Source organism: Malaclemys terrapin, chromosome 5, assembly GCF_027887155.1.
Source record: "Malaclemys terrapin pileata isolate rMalTer1 chromosome 5, rMalTer1.hap1, whole genome shotgun sequence".
Classification (NCBI taxonomy): Eukaryota; Metazoa; Chordata; order Testudines; family Emydidae; genus Malaclemys; species Malaclemys terrapin.
In genome coordinates this window covers 109,078,890-109,101,342 of record NC_071509.1, presented here as the reverse complement: position 1 = coordinate 109,101,342, position 22,453 = coordinate 109,078,890, and the positions used below count along the sequence as shown (strand labels likewise).

Below are 22,453 nucleotides of genomic sequence, written 5' to 3'. Positions count from 1 at the left end.
ATTGCTAAGTGTACATATGGATGGCATACACACATTAGGAAGGAGAATACCTCATTGTGCAGAGAATCTCAAACCAACTCCACAATGATATTGCTGTAGCACTGGAAATAAATCCATCATTTAAGAATTAAAAAAAAATATCTAGGATGACAACTTGGTCTATGGTAGTTCAAAATGGAGAATACTATATAGTTTCAACAAGGGCATGGCAATGCAATCATACCTGGCATTAATGCATTGTTATGGTAAATGCATCTATTCGTTATACATGTAAATAGAGGAAAGAACCAACAAATGCTTGTCTGATTTTTTTTTGGTGTGCTAAATCCTAGGGATTAGCCTTCTGCCCACACTGCCATTTAACACACCATTTCCTTACCAATTTCCATCGCAGTATCTTAATCCACTCATCGGCTTCAATGCCAGTCTTTGCACACAGGTAATATGTCCTTAGTGGGAATACTAAACTGTAAAGAAAACAGAATCTTAATCCATTCGAATAATCAGTATTTCCTCCCATAGCTGTGCTGCTTCCCACACTGGCACTGACCAATTTTTGTTCAGACTTCAGGTGTTAGAGTGATGCTACATTTGTGTGGCTAATGTCTCGGGTCCTGCCTACAGTCCGGTCTAAGCTGTTCAGCTCTTGATAGTGAGAGTCTTGTTAATACATTGTGCCTAGCCAGTATAGGCAAATGAATTGTGTTTTGCAGAATTGTGCTGGGATTGGCTTTAGTGCACACCACAAAAATAACCATGTTTAAATTCACTCGTAGTGGTCTCACCTCAGTATGAGTTATACCTACTTACCCCTGGGACTGAATTCAGTTTTCTGAGTGGAAGTGGGAATCAGTAATGAATAAACCCCGTAGCCCAAGCAAGAGTTCTATCTCCAGCATTGACTCTTACAGAGCTTTGTGGAACTGATTAAGAGAGCTGGTTGAGATACATGGATAAAATAAAGAGTGGGGGAGACTCTATAATGCTCACCCATTATCATCAGGTGTCTGGCAGGAGTGGCTGGCAATAACAAATCAATGTTGTTTCTTGAGTATATTAGGGCTTTCAGAAAAGCCAGGCAAAAGAATTAAGGGTTCATTTGGACTGCAACTTACCAGAAACAGTTGACCCGTTCCTGTGAGTAATCAAATTGCACTGCTGAGCATTCTGTTAAGTCTAATGCCCGGATTGGCTCTGTGGACTTCAAAATAACATATTTTTAAAATGAGAGTGTATGAAACTGGAAGAAAGACAGTAGCTGACCTCACTCCCACGGTTTCACTTTCTTTCCATGCGCTAACAGGGACAAGGGGCCAGATTCTGCTCCCAATTATGTTGGAGTAGTAAATGCAGAGTAACTACATTGACACTGGGAATGGCTGAGCCATTACAAACGTTGACTATCTCCCCTTGTAAGTACTCTCACACTTCTTATCACACTGTCTGTACTCGGCTAGCTTGATTATCACTTCAAAAGTTTTTTTTTTTTTTTTTTTTTTTCTCTTAATTAATTGGCCTCTCAGAGTTAGTAAGACAACTCCCACCTGTTTATGCTCTCTGTATGTGTGTATATATATCTCCTCATTATATGTTCCATTCTATATGCATCCGAAGAAGTGGGCTGTAGTCCACGAAAGCTTATGCTCTAATAAATTTGTTAGTCTCTAAGGTGCCACAAGTACTCCTGTTCTTCTTTTTGCGGATACAGACTAACACGGCTGTTACTCTGAAACTTTACATTGACACCAGTGGAGTCTATCCAAATTTACAGCGATATATCTGGGAGCAGAATTTGGCTGAATACAAAAAACAGAAAAATATCTTTAAATTTAGAGTTGGGCTGATGACAGCATGGTACACATCTACCCCTATATAACGCGACTCGATATAACACGAATTCGGATATAACGCGGTAAAGCAGTGCTCCGGGGTGGCGGGGCTGCGCACTCCGGTAGATGAAAGCAATTTTGATATAACGCGGTTTCACCTATAACGCAGTAAGATTTTTTGGCTCCCAAGGACAGCGTTATATCAGGGTAGACGTGTACTGCTAGCTGGAAGATAACAGATTAGGGGCAGACTTACAAGGATATGATATAGCTGATGAATGACTCTGCTACCAAAATAGCAAGGCTTTTCATATAGCTTCCCACTAAAGTGGGACTTCCGGTGAAGAGGGTGTGTTGGTGGCTATATATCCCAAGATGGCAGGAAAAAGGTTATCCAAGCTGTTACATCTGGGGCAAAGTAATGTAAAACAGAGCAACAGAGAGTAAATGCTTGGAAAGGAATGCCAAAAGGGGGAGAAAGGCATTGTGTAACTCAGAATAATGGGGTGAACTGAGGAAAGGAAAATAAACCCTGAATATCAGAAAAAATATCCCAATAATAATTCAGTTAGGTTGTGGAACAGCATCCTCAAGTGAAAGTTCCACTGTGGTGTTCAGTGATCACTCAGTGATTAAGGGCTTGTAAAAGATCTGCTTTATTCTGTGTCTGGTTCCAACTGGCTGTGCATAAGAACAAGAACTTCACAGCCTGCTGCCCAGACTCTCTCTCTCTCTCTCTCTCTCTCTCATAAACTCAGCCCTTGAAGGCACAGTCCCCAATACCACACATCACTTCTGTCATTTAAATTAGATTTAATAAAGCAATTTAAAATATACTGTAAAGAACAGCTTTGTATTGGGTTATAGCCAAAATAGTAAACACCTACTAGGTTATAATATTTATAATTATTCTCTAAAGTCAATGATAAACTACCGTTGACTTCACTGGGAGCAGGATCAACCTGTCATCACCTGGCATGCGATGGCTAAAAACATGCATGAATTCCACAAGTGGAACCATGGCATCTGTGAAAAACATGAGGTCAGAGGAGCATGGCATTGCAGGGATTTAAATACTGGAATTGATGTCTATTGGACTCAGCCTGAGAAATGCTAGGGCACCTACAGCTCCCACTCAAATTCCAAAGGATTTGAATGCTCTCAGGATCAGGCCCTACTTGAGATCTGATCATTTTAAACCAGGTCAAATTACAATTTGCTACTCACCATCTGGTCTTTGAAATATTTAAGTTCATTCCTATGCAATGTAAACCACCTCATTTTCCAATTCTGAGAAATCAAGAAAGCAAGCAAATGGTTTGAGAATTTTAAAACAAAGTAAAAAAATACAGCAGTCAAAATCAAACAACCTTTTCCTTGAAACTATTTTGTTTCTTATAGATAAGAGGTTCTATGTATAATCAGAAGAACACTTTCCTTTAACAACACTTTCTGCCTAAGGATCTTTACAAAGAAGAATAAGTTTTATCACCATTTTACAGATGGGAAAATTGAGGTTCAGAGAGATTAGATGACTTGCCCCTGGCCTGAAAAGTCATAGTATCTGCCTTTCAGATCAAAGCTCCTAGGGAAGCCCATACCTTGAGACTTCAAGTCACAGGTTGCCTTGTACTGATAGACGTTAGGGTCCAGATTGGTATATTATATTAAAGGACCTTCTATTGTGAGGTTCTCTGAACAGCCTCAAGAATGGAAGCTGAGAGCACTCAGCACCTTACATGAGTAGGACTGAAGTCATGAGATACAGAGGATCAGACTGACAGAGAGCTTTAAAAAAATCAATGAAACAAATGTGTATATATTACAGCATTTAATGTCAAACCAATTAAATGGATCTTTGTGCAACTGCCTAACATAAAGAGATCAAAGACATAAGAACGGCCATACTGGGCAGACCAATGGTCCATCTAGCTCAGAATCCTGTTTCTGACAATGGCCTGTGCCAGATGCTTCAACAGGAGTGATCAGAACAGGGCAATTTATCAAGTGATCCATTCCTCATCATCCAACCCAAGCTTCTAGCAGTCAGAGGCTAGGGACACCCAGAGGATGGGGTTGCATCCCTGACCATCTTGGCTAGGGACCTATCCTCCATGAACTTATCTAATTCTTTTTTTAACCCAGTTATACTTTTGGCCTTCACAACATCCCCTGGCAATGAGTTCCAAAGGTTGATGGTTCATTGTGTGAAGAAGTACTTCCTTATGTTTGTTTTAAACCGTGGCCTATTAATTTCATTGTGTGACCCCTGGTTTCTGTGTTATGTGAAGGTAGATAACACATCCTTATTCATTGTCCCCACACCATTCCTGATTTTACTGACCAATATCATATCCCCCCTCTGTCATCTCTTTTCCAAACTGAACAGTCCCAATCTTTTTAATCTCTCCTCATATGGAAACTGTTCCATATCCCTAATCATATTTGTTGCCCTTCACTGTACTTTTTCCAGTTCTAACATATCTTTTTTTGAGCTGGTATGTCCAGAACTGCATGCAATGTTCAAGGTCTGGGTTTACCATGGCTTTATATAGTAGCATTATGATATTTTCGGTCTATTTCTTTCCTAATAGTTTCTAACATTCTATTAGCTTTTTTGACTGCCACTGTACATTGAGCAGATGTTTTCAGAGAACTATCCACGATGAAGCCAACATCTCTTTCTTGAGTGATAGCTAATTTAGACCTCATAATTTTTATGTAGAGTAGGGATTATGTTTTCCAATGTGCATTACTTTGCACTTACCAACATTGAATTTCATCTGCCATTTTCTTGCTCACTCATCCAGTTTTGTGAGATTCCTCTGTAACTCTTCAGAGTCTGCTTAACTATCCTGAGTAATTTTGTATCATCTGCAAACTTTCCCACCTCACTATTTACCCTCTTTTTCCAGATCATTTATGAGTATGTTGAACAGCACTGGTCCCAGTAAAGATCCTTGATGGCCCTGCTTCTTTACCTCTCTGCACTGTGAAAACCATTTATTCCTAGCCTTCTTTTAACCAGTTACTGAGCCATGAGAGGACTTTCCCTCTTATCCCATGACTATTTAGTTTGCTTAAGAGCCTCTGGTGAGGGACCTTGTCAAAGTACACTATATTCACTGGATCACACTTGTCCACATGTTTGTTGACCCCCCTCAAAGAAATCTAATAGATTGATGAGGCATGATTTCCCTCTACAAAAGCCATGTTGACTCTTCCCCAACATATCGTGTTCATCTATGTGTTGCTAATTCTGTTCTTTACTGAAGTCAGGCTTACTGGCCTATAACTGCCAAGATGGCTTCTGGAGCCTTTTTTTAAAAATTGTTGTTACATTAGTTATCCACCAATCATCAGGTACAGAGGCTGAATTAAGCAATACATACCACTGTTAGTAGTTCTACAATTTCATATATGAGTTCCTTCAGAACTCTTGGGTGAATACCATCTGGTTCTGGAGACTTATTACTGTTTAATTTATCAATTTGTTAAAAAAAAAACCTCCTCTATTTACACTTCTATCTGGGACAGTTCCTCAGATTTGTCTTGTAAAAAAGAAATGGCTCAGGTGTAGAAATCTCACACACATCCTCTTCAGTGAAGACCAATGCAAAGAATTCATTTAGCTTCTCCACAACAGCCTTGTCTTTTTTGAGTGCTCTTTTAGCACCTCAGTTGTCCAGTGGCCCCACCAACTGTTTGGCAGGCCTCCTGCTCTTGATGTACTTAATACAAAATTTGCTGTTAATTTTTGTGTCATTTACTAGCTGCTCTTCATATTCTTTTTTGGCTGGCCTAATTATACTTTTACACTTCACTCGCCAGAGTTTATGTTTCTATTTTTCTCGGTAATGATTTATTTCTCATTTCACTAGATATAGGATATTAAACCACAGAGATGCTAAGTTAAACCTGGGCTTTTCTCTTCCTCCTCAACTTTCATTTCTTTCTATAGGCATGGGATGGAAGAGAGGAGTATGAAAGCTCTGAAGTTTTTCTTACCTTTACTATTTTGCCTTGTTTTATCAAGTATCCTTCTTTTGTACCCAGCTGCAAAGAACAAGGAAAGGGATCAAAATTAAAGGCTCAGCTGTGTTTATATTTTGTTCCTTTTTATTATGAGCAAAACAAAATCAAACTATAGCTCATTCTCCTCCAGATACCTCCCACAACCACTCATTTTATCCTTATGCTCGTGCAGCTTCTGTACTGTCCCCACGGTGTGGGCCAAATTCCCCCAAAAGTCATTCCATTGACTTCAAAGGAGTGGTACCCTCTTACACCAGGATAGGCTAGAATCACAGAGTTCTCCAAGTATATAATGACCCAAATTCAGTAACATATACACAGCAATTAAGTCATTTTACTTAATTTACCTAGATGCCACTTGTCATAATACTTAAGTACTGTAATAGATTTTACCAGCCAATGGGATTATCCATGTAAACTGTTCTGTAAACACTAAAAAAAACCCAAAGACCTGGGACATATTTTAATTTGCTTTGGTTAAGTACTCTCTCTCTGTGACAAAAGCCCTTCCAACTACAGATGAGCAGAGTACGAACAGAACATTATGTAACACAAAAGCATGTACTAGGGAATTTTTGATCCAGTTAGGCAAAAACACCTATTTGACTACAGTCGGAATGTTGGATGCACAATTTTGGCCTTGATTTTTAAAAATGATTAATGATTTGGGTGCTTAAAATTCTTGAGTGCGCCCCTTGAAACTTCAAGAAGGGCCTGACTTTTCATCATCTTCACAAGACACATCTGGAAATTACTGAATCATAGAAGTGCAGAACTTGGAGGGACCTCAATAGGTCATCTACTTCAGTCCCCTGCACTCAAGGCAGGACTAAGTAATAACCAGACCATTCCTGACAGGTATTTGTCTAACCTGTTCTTAAAAATCTCCAATGACAGAGATTCCACAGCCCCCCAGGCAATTTGTTCCTGTGCTTAACTATCCTGACAGTTAGGAAGTTTTTCCTAATGTCCAACCTAAACCACCCTTGCTGCAATTTAAGCCCATTGCTTCTTGTTCTAGCCTCAGAGGTTAACAAGAACAATTTTTCACCCTCCTCGTTGTAACAACCTTTTATGTAGTGAAAACTATTATCATGTCCCCTCTCAGTCGTCTCTTTTCCAGACTAAACAAACCCAATTTTTTCAATCTTTCATCATAGATCATGTTTTCTAGTCCTTTAATCATTTTTGTTACTCTCCTCTAGACTTTTTCCAATTTGTCCACATCTTTCCTGAAAAGTGGTGCCCAGAACTGGACACAATATTCCAGTTGAGGCAGTATCAGTGTGGAGTAGAGTGGAAGAATTATTTCACATGTCTTGCTTACAACACTTCTGCTGATGCATCCCAGAATGATATTTGCTTTTTTTGCAACAGTGTTACACTGTTGACTCATATTTACCATGTGATCCACTATGATCCCCAGATCCATTTCTTTAGTGCTCCTTCTTAGGAGTCATTTCCCATTTTGTATGTGTGCAACTGATTCTTCCTGCCTAAGTGGAGTACTTTGCATTTGTCATTATTGAATTTCATCCTATTTACTTCAGACCATTTTTGCAGTTTGTCCTGATCATTTTGAATTTTAATCCTATCCTCCAAACCACTTGCAAACCCTCCCAGCTTTGTATCGCCCGCAGACTTTATAAGTGTACTCTGTATGCCATTATCTAAATCATTTATGAAGATACTGAACAGAACTGGACCTAGGAACCATCCCTGCAGGACCCCACCCAATATGCCTTTCCCGGTTAACTGTGAACCATTGATAACTACTCTGGCCACGTCTATACTTACAGCACTGTAGCGGCACAGCTATACTGATACAGCTGTGCCACTGCAACACGTCTGCTGAAGACACTCTAAGCTGACATGGGAGAGCTCTCCCATCAGTATAATAAAACACCTCCATGAGCAGCAGAAGTTCTGTCACCGGGAAAAGCTCTCCCACTGACATAGCTCTGTGCGCATGAGCACTTATGTCAGTGTAATTTATGTCACTCAAGGTGTTTTTTTCACACCACTGAGTGACATAAGTTATGCCGACGTAGGTTGTAGTGAAGACATAGCTTCTCTGGGAATGGTTTTCCAACCAGTTATGCACCCACCTTACAGTAGCTCCATCTAGGCTACATTTCCCAAGTTTGTTTATGAGAGGGTCACGCGAGACAATGTCAAAAGCCTTAATCTACCACTTCTCCCTATCTACAAGTCTTGTTACTCTGTCAAAGAAAGCTATTAGGTTGGTTTGACATGATCTGTTATTGACAAATCCATGCTGACTGTTACTTATCACTTTATTATCTTCTAGGTGTTTGCAAATTGATTGCCTGATTATTTGCTCCTTTGTCTTTCTGGATACTGAAGTTAAACTGACTGGTCTGTAATTCCCTGGGTTATCCTTATTCCCCTCTTTATAGATGGGTGCTATATTTGCCTTCTTCCAGTTCTCTGGAATCTCTCCCATTTTCCATGAGTTTTCAAAGATAATCGCTAATGGCTCAGATATCTCCTCAGTCAGCTCCTTGAGTATTCTAGGATTGTATTTAATCATTAAATTATTCTGGCTGTGATTTTTTTGTAAAAACTAATTAGTTTCAAAACTTTTTAAAGTTAATATTCTACGGGGATAGCGGTGGAGGTCTTTGGTTCATCTATAGTCAAAAATAATTTTAGTTCAGATGGAAAGAGTTGCATATGACACCTCTCTTATTAAGATTTTCTAATGCTCAGCATTGCTGATCTCCTGAGGAGAATGGTGGAAAGGTTCTTATTCATCACATGACTGTACCGGTAGGATTATTTTCTTGGCTATAACCATTTTTAAAAGGGTAGATCATCAGTGCACGCTCCAGGGCTCACTTGGCTAGCTGTGTTACACTCAGACCCTTAATAACAGAAAAGTAACTTACCGAAGGCGCATTTGGGACAAGATCATTTTCAGTTTTTCCTGTCTGCATTGCAGTGTGAACTCGGACAGACTCATAAATAGAAGGTTCTTCCACTTTCCGGGGATACGGATGTTTCAGTACAATTAGGGTGCCTGAATAAAAGATTGCCAGGTCACTCACTAGTGCTAAGTGGGTAATACAAAATGATTGTCCCAGCTGTCTGTGTGTGTGATTTTAAGACACATTTCCCTTTTAAATCTAAGAATGCATAGGAGTCATGAACAATATCCCATGGAGTTCTGGAGCACTCCTGTGTTCTCAGGTTCCTAAGACAAGAGTGGGATTTTGGCCACACACAGGTCAGAGAACAATCAGACATTATCATGTCATAAATGACAAATGATTGATGAAATAAGGCAAATCATTTTCAAAGTGCACAACCTAAGTAACTGGACTGTACATAAGGTTTTCCACAGGGGACAAGAATCCTTCCCCACAAACTGCAGAGCGGCTATGGGCAGTGACTAATGGATCTGGGTAGTGGCAGTTCCACCTGACTAGAGTGGATCCTTCACCCTTGACTCTACCCTGCCCTACTCCCAAGAAGTCCTGGACCTCTGTTCCACTGTGCGTGTGGAGTCAGGATCTCCTGTATGGTTTACCCAAATCCTGCCCCTCTGCTGTGTCTGAAAACCTCTGCTCTCCTATGCATGCCCAACTGCACCTCTTCTATTCCTTCAAGCAGGTGCTACGGTTGTGTCTACTCTATAGAGCTGATGCCGGCATAGCTATGTTGATACAGCAATACCAACATAGCCCCCTCATATAGCTGCAGCACCAACAGAAGGAGGAGTTCTGCTGGTTTACAAACACCCCCTCTCCAAATGACATCAGCTAAGAAGCCTTTCTCTTGGCATAGCTGAGTCTACATGGGGGTTTTGTCAGCACAGCTATGATGTTAGCTGGTGGTGTTTTTTTTCACATCCCTGACTGACATAGCTATACGTTTTAAGTGCAGACCAGGCCTGACTTTCTGAATCTGCCTTCAAGCAGATATTCATGTAAATCTCCTCCTGTGATATGAGTGGAAAAGCCAAGAAGGCAGCGCCACAGAACTTTCACACCTGCATGAGGCAAGAGAAATGTGTTTTCTTTGTTCCCTTTGAAGTAGTTTGAATCTGCTTTTGCTCATGGAATCATCAGTTATTATTAAGGTAACAGGATTAGACACACAACATATGGCTTTCGTGTTTCACAATTGGAAGCCATTTCTTGCCTCACAAAAATCTCTGCCATGGATAAACATCCTTCTCATTAGAACTATATATCTATAGTATCCTCGAGTTTTCATAGTTGTATATAAATACATTGTGCCTTTTTTAAGCATCTAAACTCAGAGTAGTGGATATAAGGACCCAAAGTTTTTAAGTCTAGTGCAAAGATGGAGAGATGTTCACTTCAGTCTTTTATGCACAATGAAGAGAGGGGACAGAATGGTCCAGTAGATGGGACCCATGATCAGGCACCAGGAGACTGTAATTATCTGCCTGGTTCTGTCACAGATCAACTGTGTGACATTGGTCAAATCACTTCATCTCCCTGGGCTTTCATTTTCCCATCTGCAATAATAAAGCTCAGAATAATAAAGCTGACCCACCTTTGATAATTAATCTATGGATGAAAAGTGCTTTCTACTGTAAATGCTTCATGTTTGCTATTAGAGAAGATTTACAAATTCTATTTTTATAGAACTTCCTCAGTAAATACAATCTTGGCTGTAGAATGTATGAGGTAGTACCTAAAAGGCAGGGTGTCTTCTTCTTTTTTTTTAAACACTCATTTTCTGTTTGTGAAAGAGAAACAAACATGAAAATGACCTTTTTGAGGCCTTCCCTCCATTTAGCATATGTTAAAATATCTGTTATTTAAATTCCATGATTGAAACTTGACTAGTTATGTCCTCTTGAGCTTGTGATCATCAGTTCTCACAAGCTAAGCAATGTTAAGACTAATAAGTACTTGGATTGGAGATCCACAAGGAAAATCCAGAGCGCTGCAGGAAGAGGTACTGCTGTCAGCTGAACCAGTGACTTGGATAGAGTACTAAGGGACACTGCTGCTACCTAAGGCCCCAATCCTGCAGACACTTATGCACATGCTTAAGGTCTGGGGGGACAGGGGTCACTCAGTGCTTAAGATGCTTTCAAAAGATCTCTTTATTCTATGTCCAGTTCTAGCTGTCTGGGCATAACAACAAGAGCTTCACAGCACCCAGACTATCTAGGAAGTTCAGCCCTTAAAGACACAATCCCTGATACCACAAGGTCCCATCTACACTAGAAAAGGTTTAGTGGTATACCTATATAGGCAAAGCCTCCTAACATAGCTGCATCTTATTCTGGCAACAGAGTATTTTATCATAGGTTGTACCAGTTCCCAAGCAAAACAAGCTGTACCAGAAAAAGCCCTTTTTTTGCTAGTATAACTGTGTCTACTTTGGTGGCACAAATATTGTGTACAAAAATTAAACCCTTGCCTAACAATACTAAACTGGCAATGTTTATAAGAATAGACCTGGCCTAACTTTTATGCACTGCAGTTGGTCCCATTTAAATCAATAGGTTTACTTGGTATATAAAGTTAACCATATAATTAAATCTTTGCAGGATCAAGGCTTAAGAGAGCCATCCTACAAGCGGTACAGTTGCAGCCCTGAGCAGTTGTGATCAGCTGATGAGGTCTGTGTTTGTGGGTGTGGTGTTAAAGAAGAAGGGTGTTAAGGGTGTTGTTTTAGCAATATTCTGACTCAGCTACAGTCTGTCCACTTGCAAAGTGCTAAAGTAAAACTAAAAAAACCAGGAAACCAGTGATGAAACAAAAACAAGTCCCTTCCAGCTGGTAAGTATTTGGCTCATGTTTAGTTTTTCTTGGTTTTTTCCTTTCTTTTCCAGGCAGAGAAATGCCTTTCTGGGCAATTTTTAAGCCACACTCCAAGCTTCTCACACAGACTCAGCTCACATAATTAATTAAACCCCCTCATCAAGTAGCTGATCTGGTAGTTAATAAGGCTGCAGGTATCCCAGATAGAACCTGCCACCTTTCCCTCAAAGTAATGAAAAGACTAAGATAGAGCAGGGTCCATGATTGATGAATCAAACATGCCTCTATTTGTCTGAGCTTATTCCAGTAGGCTATAGGAACCCCTGTATCTAAAGAATTTACTGAGCTCAGCCAAAGGGACGAGCAACCTTTGGTAATAAGAAAAGGAGCCTCCATTCTCTTCTCCTACTCCTGAGTAGGTGGCACAACCTCATTCTGCTATATAAAAGTAAGACAATAATATATTTAGAATTTTTATCTATATGTATATCTCAAAGCATTTCATAAAGGTGAGTAAGCATTATTATCCCGATTGTACAGATAGGGAAACTGAAGCACCATCACACACTGAATCAATATAAAGTCAGGAAGAGAAACCAGGTTCCTTGACTCCCAGTTTGGTAATCTGGTGGGTCACATTACCTTATTAAAACAAGAACATATTATTCTACTTGGTCAGTTTGTTCCAGTTAGCACTATGACTTGGTTAAAATGTCATAACATTTAACTTTGTTTTTTGGGTAGAAGCAACACCTTTTCTGAACCAAGCTATTAATATTCTTGCTCACTATGACATTGCTTGGTAAGAGGATGTTTTATACAAGTGTCATCCAGTATGTTCTCCGCATGTCATTCAGACTAACCTTCATGAAGCTCTGACTAAACAGCAGAGAGTTTATGTTTGCAGCAAAACACTAGCAAAGGAGATCTCTAAAATTAGATTGGTGCTTCAGATCCAACCTTCCTCACTACCCATATGCATTTTCTAATACTACAAAGCTCACAAGCCTAGTTGAAAGAGGAGATCAAAGAGACAATACAAAATAAACTTTCAAAATGATTGTTAATAACGTATTAAATTCTGCAGATGAGTTATATTTTGCAAGAGGGGATGGGGGGAAAAGAATATTTGAAATAAATAGCTGACATCTGATCACAGAAACAGGGAAGCATGCAAATGTGATATGCTTAACTTGAGCTATGTGGTGTAGATCAAGGGTCATAGTCAGTTTAATTCTCCCTAGCTCTATGGAAAATTTCTTTTGCATTTAATAAGGATGGAACTAAGAGGCCTCTATTAGCAATTACTCGAAATATGCCTATAGAACTGAACAGAGTGATATCCTGTGTATTAGGTTCTGTAGACAATTATATACTTACTGCAGAATTGCATACACTAGTTTAAACATTCTATAAAAATGATATTATTTTCTATTAATTTCTGTAGGATTTTTCCATAAGGAATATTTTATGTAGAGTCATTCAGTAAATACATAAGAAATAGAAATGTCCAGTTTAATCTGTTCCAAGATTTTGTTGTGTGGTTTTAGTTTTTTGGGGGTGGGAGAGGGCGGAGGGGATTGGTATATATTTCTGTTTTCCAATTAATAGGGATAGTCTGTCTGAAAACTAACAGAACAGGAAAATATCAGTATGTGACTGTATTCTTGGAAATTTAATATGATTAAAGCCACAATTTGGTTTTTATGTCTGGTTAATGACTCAAAGCTTACACATAGCTTTTAAAAACATTAGCTGAGAACTCGTAAAAACAAAAAAACAAATAGAAAAAAATAACCTTTTGGCTGTGTTAGTTTGGCAAAAAGACAGAAATATGACCGTATATTGCTTCTACCCTTGTTACTGAAGTGAGCTTTTATAACAGTCAGTTGTCTATTCAAGAAACTGCCTCACAGCAAATACTAGCCTGAGTCACACTTTTGTTTGTTTTAATTTTTTGCATTATCTGAAGTAAGGGAAGAAGTGCGCACATTGGAACACTGAAGTAAAATCAGCATTAATGTGTATTTGCAATGACTAATAAAGCTATAGACAGAAAGAGGACTAGTTAGAATTCTAATGCTTAGGCCCCAATCCAGCACAAAAGTATCCCTGTACCCATATGCATCACTTCGCAGGATCTCAGGGTAGGGTTGCCAGGCGTCAATTTCTAGGCCCTGGTGGCTTCAGTCAGCACTGCTGACCGGGCCGTTAAAAGTCCAGTCGGCAGTGCAGCGAGGGCCTGGGCTAAGGCAGGCTCCCTACCTGCCCTGGCTCTGCGCGGCTCCTGGAAGCGGCCACCAGGTCCTTGTGGCCCCTAAGCACATGGGTGGCCAAGGAGGCTCCGTGCGCTGCCCCCACCCCAGTGCCAGTTCTGCAGCTCCAATTGGCCGGGAACCACGAGCAATGGGAGCTGCAAAGGCGGCGCCTGCAGGTGCGAGGGCAGCCCGCGGCACTTCCCTGGCCACCCATGCGCCGAGGGGCCGCTAGGACTTGTCAGCCACTTCCTGGGAGCCATGGTAAGTGCCGCCAGGACCCCAGTTCCCAAACCCCATCCCGCACCCCGGCCTCTGCCCCATCCTGGAGTCCCCTCCCACACCCAAACTCTCTCGCAGAGCCTGTACCCCTCACACACCCAACACCCTGCCCCAGCCCTGAGCCCCCTCCTGTACCCCAAACCTCGGAGCCCCCTCACTCACTCCCTCCCACACTCCAAACCCCCCGGCCCCATCCCAGAGCCTGCATTGCCAGCTGGAGTCGGCACCCACCCCCGTACCCTAACCCCCTGCCCTAGCCCGGAAACCCTCTTCCTCACCCTGAAGCCCTCATTTCTGGCCCCACCCAGAGCCCACACCTCAAACTCTATCTCTGGGCCTTATGCAACTTTTCAGCCATAGATCTCCAAGCGCTTTACAAAGCTTGGGTGCATAGTCTCCTCATCTGACAGATGGGTAACTGAGACCGAGAGCACCTAAATGACTTAGCTAAGGTTTCACAGAGATACAGTGATAGAGTGGGAGGAGAAATAAACTCTCCTGACTCAGTGTGATACCCTAATCCCTGGAACTACACTAAAAAACACACAATGTTTAAAAGTGAGCACAAAACAATCATTAGTGTTGTAGACAAGTTACTAGAGCTGGTCAAAAAATTAGTACAATCAAATATTTCACATTTCCATTTAAATAGGTTGAAATTTTAACCCATTTTTCATTTTAAAAAAATATTTTTCACAACTTTTTTCAAAATGTTTGTCTAAAACATCATTTTCATTTAGTGATTTTAATTTTTTTAATAAATGAAAACATTTTCATTTACTGAAAACCTGAGTTTTGGTAAATGGAAATTTTTGAATTAAAAAGACTTTTTTGTGAAAATTTCTGATAATGACAATTGATCACAAAAGTTTACATTTTCAGAAGTCGTCTATTTTTAAATAAATAAACTTTTTGTTAAAAAATGTTGACCAGCTGCACTAAGTTATACCTTCCTTTCCCAGTAACATGGAACTTAGGCTTGAGAACCATGAACTCGTTTGAATTTTTTTCCTGCACCTCTACAGCCTTTCAGAGCCCACACTAACTGTACTTTTAAATGTAGCAAAATGAAAATTGGATGGGGGGAGCCTTTAGAGATGATTTCTATTTCTCTGTTGGTGATAGTATGTGCTTGTGAAGTCCTTTGTTTATAAACCAGCCAGAGAATAAAATAATTAGGTTCCTTGTTTATTCCGTCATATGGCTGAGCTGCCAGTTTTACCATATAACATTCCGTGCCAGTATTTAAAAAAACAAACAAACAAACATTGATTATACAATTACTGTCCACTAGTGCCTGAGACAAAGTTCTCACTTTATCTGTCATTGAGTGAGAGCATGGACTGGGAGCCAGAACCGGATTCTGTTCCCAGCTCTGCCACTGATATGTTTTCTGACCTTGGGCCAGATATTTTACCTCTTTTGACCTAATGACATTTACCTTCTAATGGATAACAGCTAAGTATTATAATTCTTTTAAAAGGCTCTGCTTCAACAGACAACTTACTGCTCCTGCTCCATTAAATTAGCCATTACCCCACAGGCAGCTATTATTATTAATCATGTTTATTACAGTAGTGCTGGAGGGGTTTGACATCAGCATTGGTGCTCTCTTCCTGTATATTGCTGCATATAGGAAAGTAAAGTGGAAAGGGAACAAGCTTGTTGGCGAGATACTTTAATACCCATTTCCAGCCTATAGCTCTGTCTGATTTAGACAGATGAGAGGGGTTTCACTGAGCTAGCAGAATCTGATTAGGGGGCCATAAGCAAACTGCCATGCACATCATTCAGCTCTAGGGATCTAGCTTGCAGAGATCATATAGCACCAAATCCTTAGTTACTAATGGATGTCACACATGGAGTGAAGGAAGGAAAAATCATAATTTTCTACATGTCATCTGAAATATTTGAAAGGTTAAACTTGCTGGTATATTTCTGACTTCAGATAAGAATCTTCTCATAACCCAAAATGGATATTTAGATTGAAACATTTTCATCTTACACTTTAAACCAGGGTTTCTCAAACAGGGGTCGCGGCTTGTGTAGGGAATGCCCCTGGTGGGCTGGGCCGGTTTGTTTTCCTGCCCCATCCGCAGGTCCGGCTGATTGCAGCTCCCAGTGGCCGCGGTTCACTGCTCCGGGCCGATGGGAGCTGCAGGAAGCGGCGCGGGCCGAGGGACTTACTGGTTGCCGCTTCCAGCAACTCCCATTGGCCCAGAGCAGCGATCCGCGGCCAGTGGGAGCCACGATCAGCCGGTCCTGCGGACGGAGCAGGTAAACAAACCAGCCCCTCCTGCCAGGGGCTTTCTCTACACAAGCGGCAACCCCATTTGAGAAACCCTGCTTTAAACCAAAACAGTTCTACAAACTAGTACTTTGAAGCATGGTTCATAGTATAGTTGCATTTTTAAAATAAACCTTGTTAACGATGTGATTGGATTAATACTTGTGTCCCAAATATACAGAAGTGCTTGAGTGCATATTTATTGATGTATATGCCATCACAACAATTGCACCTGCAGATAATCATTTAGGCATCTATCTGATCATTTGCATGTACAAATACCACTACTGCACATACAAATTATTTGCATATTTTTTGCACGCACAAATTATTAGCAGTTTTCTGCCTTACAAATGTTCATTAATTCTAGCAATTTCCAATGTGGAGGTAGGTAAGTCTTAACCTTATCTTAGAGATAAGAAAACCACAACAAGAAAGACTGGCCCAAAGCCACAGAAGCAATAGTGCCAAATCTAGAATTAGAACTCAGGAGTGCCTGGCACCTACACCTAACCTATACTTTTAGCACTAGAATATATACCCCTCTTTCTCAGAATTAGTACTAGAAATTTGAACTCAGGGTTTTAAATTTCATTCCTACAAGTGATCTGCTGGTAGGAAGAGTCTTTCTCCTTCTCCTTGACCCCATTCAAGCAGCAGCTGTCTGTTGAAATGGTCTGTGCCCCTCTTGTTTTAAATAACACTGATTAAGCAAATATTTAAAAAAAAAAAAGGAAAGGCAAAGGAGATTACTTGTTAATGGTGAGGTATAGGGCATGTAAGCTGCAGATGAAGTGAGGAAACCATTGTGGATTGCTGGGATGGAAAGTAGTGGAAATAAACTCTTTCATAGCTCTCTCTTTCCTCTACTCTTAGCCCCCTCCCTCCACGCCTCCTCTTCTGAGAAGATGTTTAAATGTTATTTTGGGACAGTCATCAAATTGTAGTTTTTAACCCTGTATTTCTTAACCTAGTAAAATAAAAAACTGGCAGGAGAGGCGTTTAAGGGGCCTACTCTTCTCAGCATATGCACATTCTGAAATGCTTCTTCTGGGCTAAGATTGTGTTAGCAGCAAAGACGAGGCAGCAACAGAAGCTTCTTATAGTGTGTGATTGTTTTAACCTATCATCTTGTTAGACAAGTGCATAATGAGCACAGGTATTTCACTGGTAAACATCATGTGACCATCCTCTGTTCTCAGCAATCAATTCTGTTCTCAGTAACAATGGAATAAATCAAAACTAACTCTATTGACTACACTGCTGAGAGCAATTTCTATAGTTCTGTGCCACATCAAACTGCTCTAACCTGTTTCAGGCACCAGTTGACTGTAATAGAGACAAAGTTCTACCACGTGGCTCCCTGAAACAGCTACGGTTCCCTCCTTTATCCAGGGTGGATCCAAGCAAAGGCCTCTGCCTCAGGGATTGGAGACAAGATCCTGTTACTGGCTCTACCCTGACACCAAAATGGGCTTGTGTCCCAGGCTGGTAAAATCACAACCTGCTTACTTTGGTTTGTGTTTAGATTAAGCAAAAGGCATCCCTAACCTAAACCTCTGGTACGTTTAACATTGGCATACACAAAATAATATCTGAAGAGGTACATCTGGGTAGGTTTTGAGTAAAAATGGCTATCTGGTGTAAATATGAAGTGGGTTCCCTAAAACTATCTCCACACACACACACATGACACACATTGTTTACCTGTCTCACTTCCAATTAAAGGCTGGTTTGCAAAATGCATGACTAACTCCTTCAAGCTGGGAAATTCATTAAAGCCAAACTTGAATGAAGACCCCATGTATTCCACATGGAAATGTTTCACAGAATCTCTTGCTCTAAAAGGAAAAAGAAAACCAAATATGTAAAGTTTGCAAATTAAGAAATGTCTCTGGAGGAAAATGTAAACACTTATTTTTTACACTTATTACTTTGTGCTTACACAGCACCAACCATGTTTAGATTTTGGAGCTTCATTGGGATTGATTTTTCAAAGATACAGCATGTTCAGAGCTCCCATTCACTCCAGTTGGAGTTGTAGGTGCTTGACAACTCTGAAAGCCAGGCCTATTAATTAAAAGTTGCAACACCACTGTGAGGTAGAGTAAGTATTATCACTATTTTACAGATGGAGTAATGAAAGCACAGAAAGCTTAAGTGACTTGTCCAAGGTCACATTGGGAGTCAATGACAGAGTCAAGATTAGAAACCAAGAGTCCTTTCTCCTCCTGTATCCATGAGGATGCCTGTCCAGTTAGCAACAATACAGACGCTCCCCGATGTACACAAGCATTCCATTCCGGAACGCCTTGCGTAGCTCGAATTTTGCGTAAGTCGGAAACATATACCCAACAATTACGCGCAAAAAACAAACAAAAAAACCTCCTATTTCTAGTTTACGGAACTTTTTCCGTAAGTGCGGATTTGCATAAATCAGGTTTGCGTAACCCAGGGGGCGTCCGTACTGCTAATTCTTAAAATATAATCCCTCCGTTCAGTGTACACATTTTATTTATTATTGGATAACATTTTCAAAATTAGGCACTTTTAAAGATGGCCTGATTTTTTTTTTTTTAAGAAGTCTCCCTAATCTTAAATCTCCCTAATCTAAATCACGTTGTGTTACAGGTGCTCAGTACCTTTTCAAAATCAGGCCTCCTTTAAAAGTGCCTATAGTGTAAGTGTCTAAATATATATTTAGAGCTTAATTTTAGGCATCTGGGTTTGAGAATTTTTGGCCTACTATTTACTATCACCAACAAAGGTTCCAATCAAGATAGGGGGTCCCTTGTGGTAGGCACTAAACAAATTCACACAGGAAGAGAATCTTATCTTTATCAGTACAATGCCATTCAGGAGAACTTGTGGATATACAAAGAGTTATACAAGTCCTGACTTCCTTGCTGGATGTTATTCATCCATAAGGCAGTGAAGCAATTCATATAAGAGCATTGGAGCAGGCATTTCTCTTCTGTTAAAGTGGATCCTGTTAACAATAGCAGTAAGGTAGTCCAGAGAATCTTTAAAAGAAAAGGTTAGGAAAAAACAAGAAACAAATATAGTGGAGAAAGGGAAGAGGTTATGAACTCCCATTATTTTCTCATCATTTAGTAGGAACTACTTTTCATAGTGGATGCTTACAATCCCTGATATATTTTAATGGGTTTTATTAATTATATTTAATTATGTTAAAGAGCCATGTTCTAAGCACAGCTGGCCACTCCAGAGTGTGCATTCATAAGCTTTAGAGCACCACTCTTGTGGCTGAAAACACCACCTTCCTTCAGCCTCCCATCACATAATGCAGGCAAGACATGTGCCAATAGCATACTAGGATGCATGTTGTCATGGCTTCTTGGTACAGTGAGGTCATGTTTTCATCTCTTCATCTAATTTCACAGGAAATAAAGTGTGGCAATGAGATTAGGATCTATTCATTGCTTAGTTCCTCTTCAAAGTTAGTGAATTTAACTACTCACTGGCTTCAGACTGCAAATGTCCATCAAAATATCAAGGGATATCTGAGCATAGTTTCATACTGAAGCAAGCCACTAATGATGATTGATAAAGTGTGTGACTGTGTGTATGTGTGTGTGACTGTGTGTGTGTGTATGTGACTGTGTGTGTGTGTGTGTATAATAAAGGACAGATAGAAGGTATTCGGGAGAGTAGATTAGCTATACACTAAGATATAGAGCTGGCCAAAAAATGTTATGTATGTTCCATGAAAACTATCTGAACAAAATTAAAACTTTTCATTTTGTAATGAACATTTTTATTAGTTTCATCAAAAAATCCAGGGAATAATTTAGAATGAAAGAAGCATTTTTCATTTTGTTTGAAAATATTCATGGGTTCTTTCAATTAACCAAATTTTTGTTTCAAAATGAAAAAAATTCACTTTTCCTCCCTTTTCCGTCTCCCGCCCTTTATTTCTGTGGGGAAATGAGAAGGGGGCAGTATAATGGAATGAAATGAAAATTTTCATTTGAATCAAACTTTTTCAATTCATTTTGCTGAAAAATAAAAAAAATAGTCAAGGGGAATATATTTTTGCTAAAAACTTTCATTTCCTTTGACAAGCCATTTTTTGTATTAAAAAAGTTATGATTAAAACATTTTGACCAATTCTACTGAGGTATTTTCTGATCCACAGCATCAAATGATGGAAGCAAACATTTATACCAGACTGTAAAGCACTCTGAGGACTACATTTAATTACACTCATTGACCCTGAGTTTTGGATACTAATTTTTCACATGAAACCTATTTTCATACATCCAAAGTGTCATCTTTGGATGCTGTATATAAGAATTTTAAAAAGCTGAGTAATTAAGAAAATAGAATCTATCACTCAAAGACTTACTCTGATTTCATCTTTTAAATAACAGGAGATACATTCCCTCAGAGGGAATTTGCTAGATGTTTGTTTTGTGCCTTTCTTCCTCTCCTTCACAATGCAATCAGCTACCCCACAACAGTTGGGTAACTAGGAAAGCATTTACTCTGGCTGATATGCACCATGTCCCTTCATAATAAGTTATTATTATATGCATCTCTGAAGGAACTATCACTGGGCATCTAAAAGATCTGGACAGTCTGAGCTGTCAGTGAAACTTAATATTCTCTACTCCACTCAACAGTCTTGTGCTGGAGTAACTCCCCTGACTTCAATAGAGATAAACCAGCCTAAAAGTGATGTAACCGAGTAAAGAATCAGGGCCAAGGATCCCGACCTGTGATTTTTATTTCAGCTAACAAAGTAACAAACCAATGACATTGTATCAATATTCACTACACAGTTGTCAAGGATGAACAAACCCTTCCAGCATGAACCTTAGTCTTGCAGATATTATAAACTGACACTTAGGGAACAATTCTCTTTTTATCAGTTGTTTACAAATATTTAATTTATTCTTAAGTTATTGCAAGAAGCAACTCTTTTAAATACATTTTCTGGTTTACTCTATATAACTTTCAGATTGCCATGCAAAACTGGCCTGGGTTTTGTTTGAGAAATTGCCAGTGGCAGAGGGTTAGTTCAAACAGTGCTTAATTTTTCCTGCTAGTGTAAAAATATTCAGGCCACTGAGAAATTATACTCTTTAAAAACTAAGAAATAAATGTTTGTTTCTACGAGTTTTCCTTTTCATGTTTTTTACACTAGGCACCTGTCATCGATACTTATTGTTTGTGTTGCTGTACTTTCTAGAGGCCCCACTGTGCTAGGCACATAGATGAGGGTTTGTGTGTTTGTTCATAAGGCATTTCCTGACCCACAGAGCTCATGGTCTGGGAACATGTCTGTACTGAAGAGATTTATGCTGGTGTCTATACACTGATGAAAACCACTGGTGTTGATGCTCTGCACCAGTGTGAAACTGGACTTCACAAGTGCAGCTGACCTTGGTTTCAAAGTGCAATATATTACAGTGACCCCAGACAATGCATAAATGGCAAGTTATTAATTTAAAGGGCGTGTCAAATGTTCTTGTCTGCAAGTTATTCATAGCAGTTCATGCAATGTCCTGAATACGTCCCCTTTAAAATCCTTTTGTGTCCTGGTTATTGGGAACTAAAGCTCCTTAACTCAAGACACTGACTCAACAGTCAAGTATGTAAACTTTGAGCATGTTTGCACTGTATGGGTTACATCCTCAGCTGGTATAAATCATAACTCCAATGATGTCAGTGGAGCTACACTGATTTACACGAACTGAGGATCTCTGGCTTTTTGAGCAGTCACGCATTGCTGACTAAAGTACTGGCCTAGCATGCTGTAAAAACCTGGGATGGGTCTCAGGGGGCACTCTTAGGTTTCCCTAAGCTGTGGTCAGGATGCAATCAGGAGAAGTTATCTCCAGGCTACTAGAGTTAACTGTTGTGTTTACTACCATAAACTTCTCACCATGGAGTCTTTCTGCTCACTTCAGTCTGCCTCCCTTTATTATTATGGCTGCTAATCTAATTGGATTTACCATTATAGAGGGT

At 39.9% G+C, this 22,453-nt stretch overlaps 1 protein-coding gene across 1 annotated transcript in view; it reads right to left on the bottom strand.

Moving 5' to 3' along the window:
• Positions 1-22,453, bottom strand: part of DAPP1 (dual adaptor of phosphotyrosine and 3-phosphoinositides 1) — a 52,051-nt gene that overhangs the window by 3,740 nt on the left and 25,858 nt on the right. Inside the window, exons 3-8 of the mRNA XM_054030614.1 lie at positions 18,167-18,300; positions 8,777-8,907; positions 5,838-5,885; positions 3,057-3,119; positions 1,116-1,201; positions 380-467 (exon numbers count right to left, since the gene is read on the bottom strand). Of these exons, the coding sequence (XP_053886589.1) occupies positions 380-467; positions 1,116-1,201; positions 3,057-3,119; positions 5,838-5,885; positions 8,777-8,907; positions 18,167-18,300 (550 nt within the window). The remainder of the gene's footprint in view (positions 1-379; positions 468-1,115; positions 1,202-3,056; positions 3,120-5,837; positions 5,886-8,776; positions 8,908-18,166; positions 18,301-22,453) is intronic.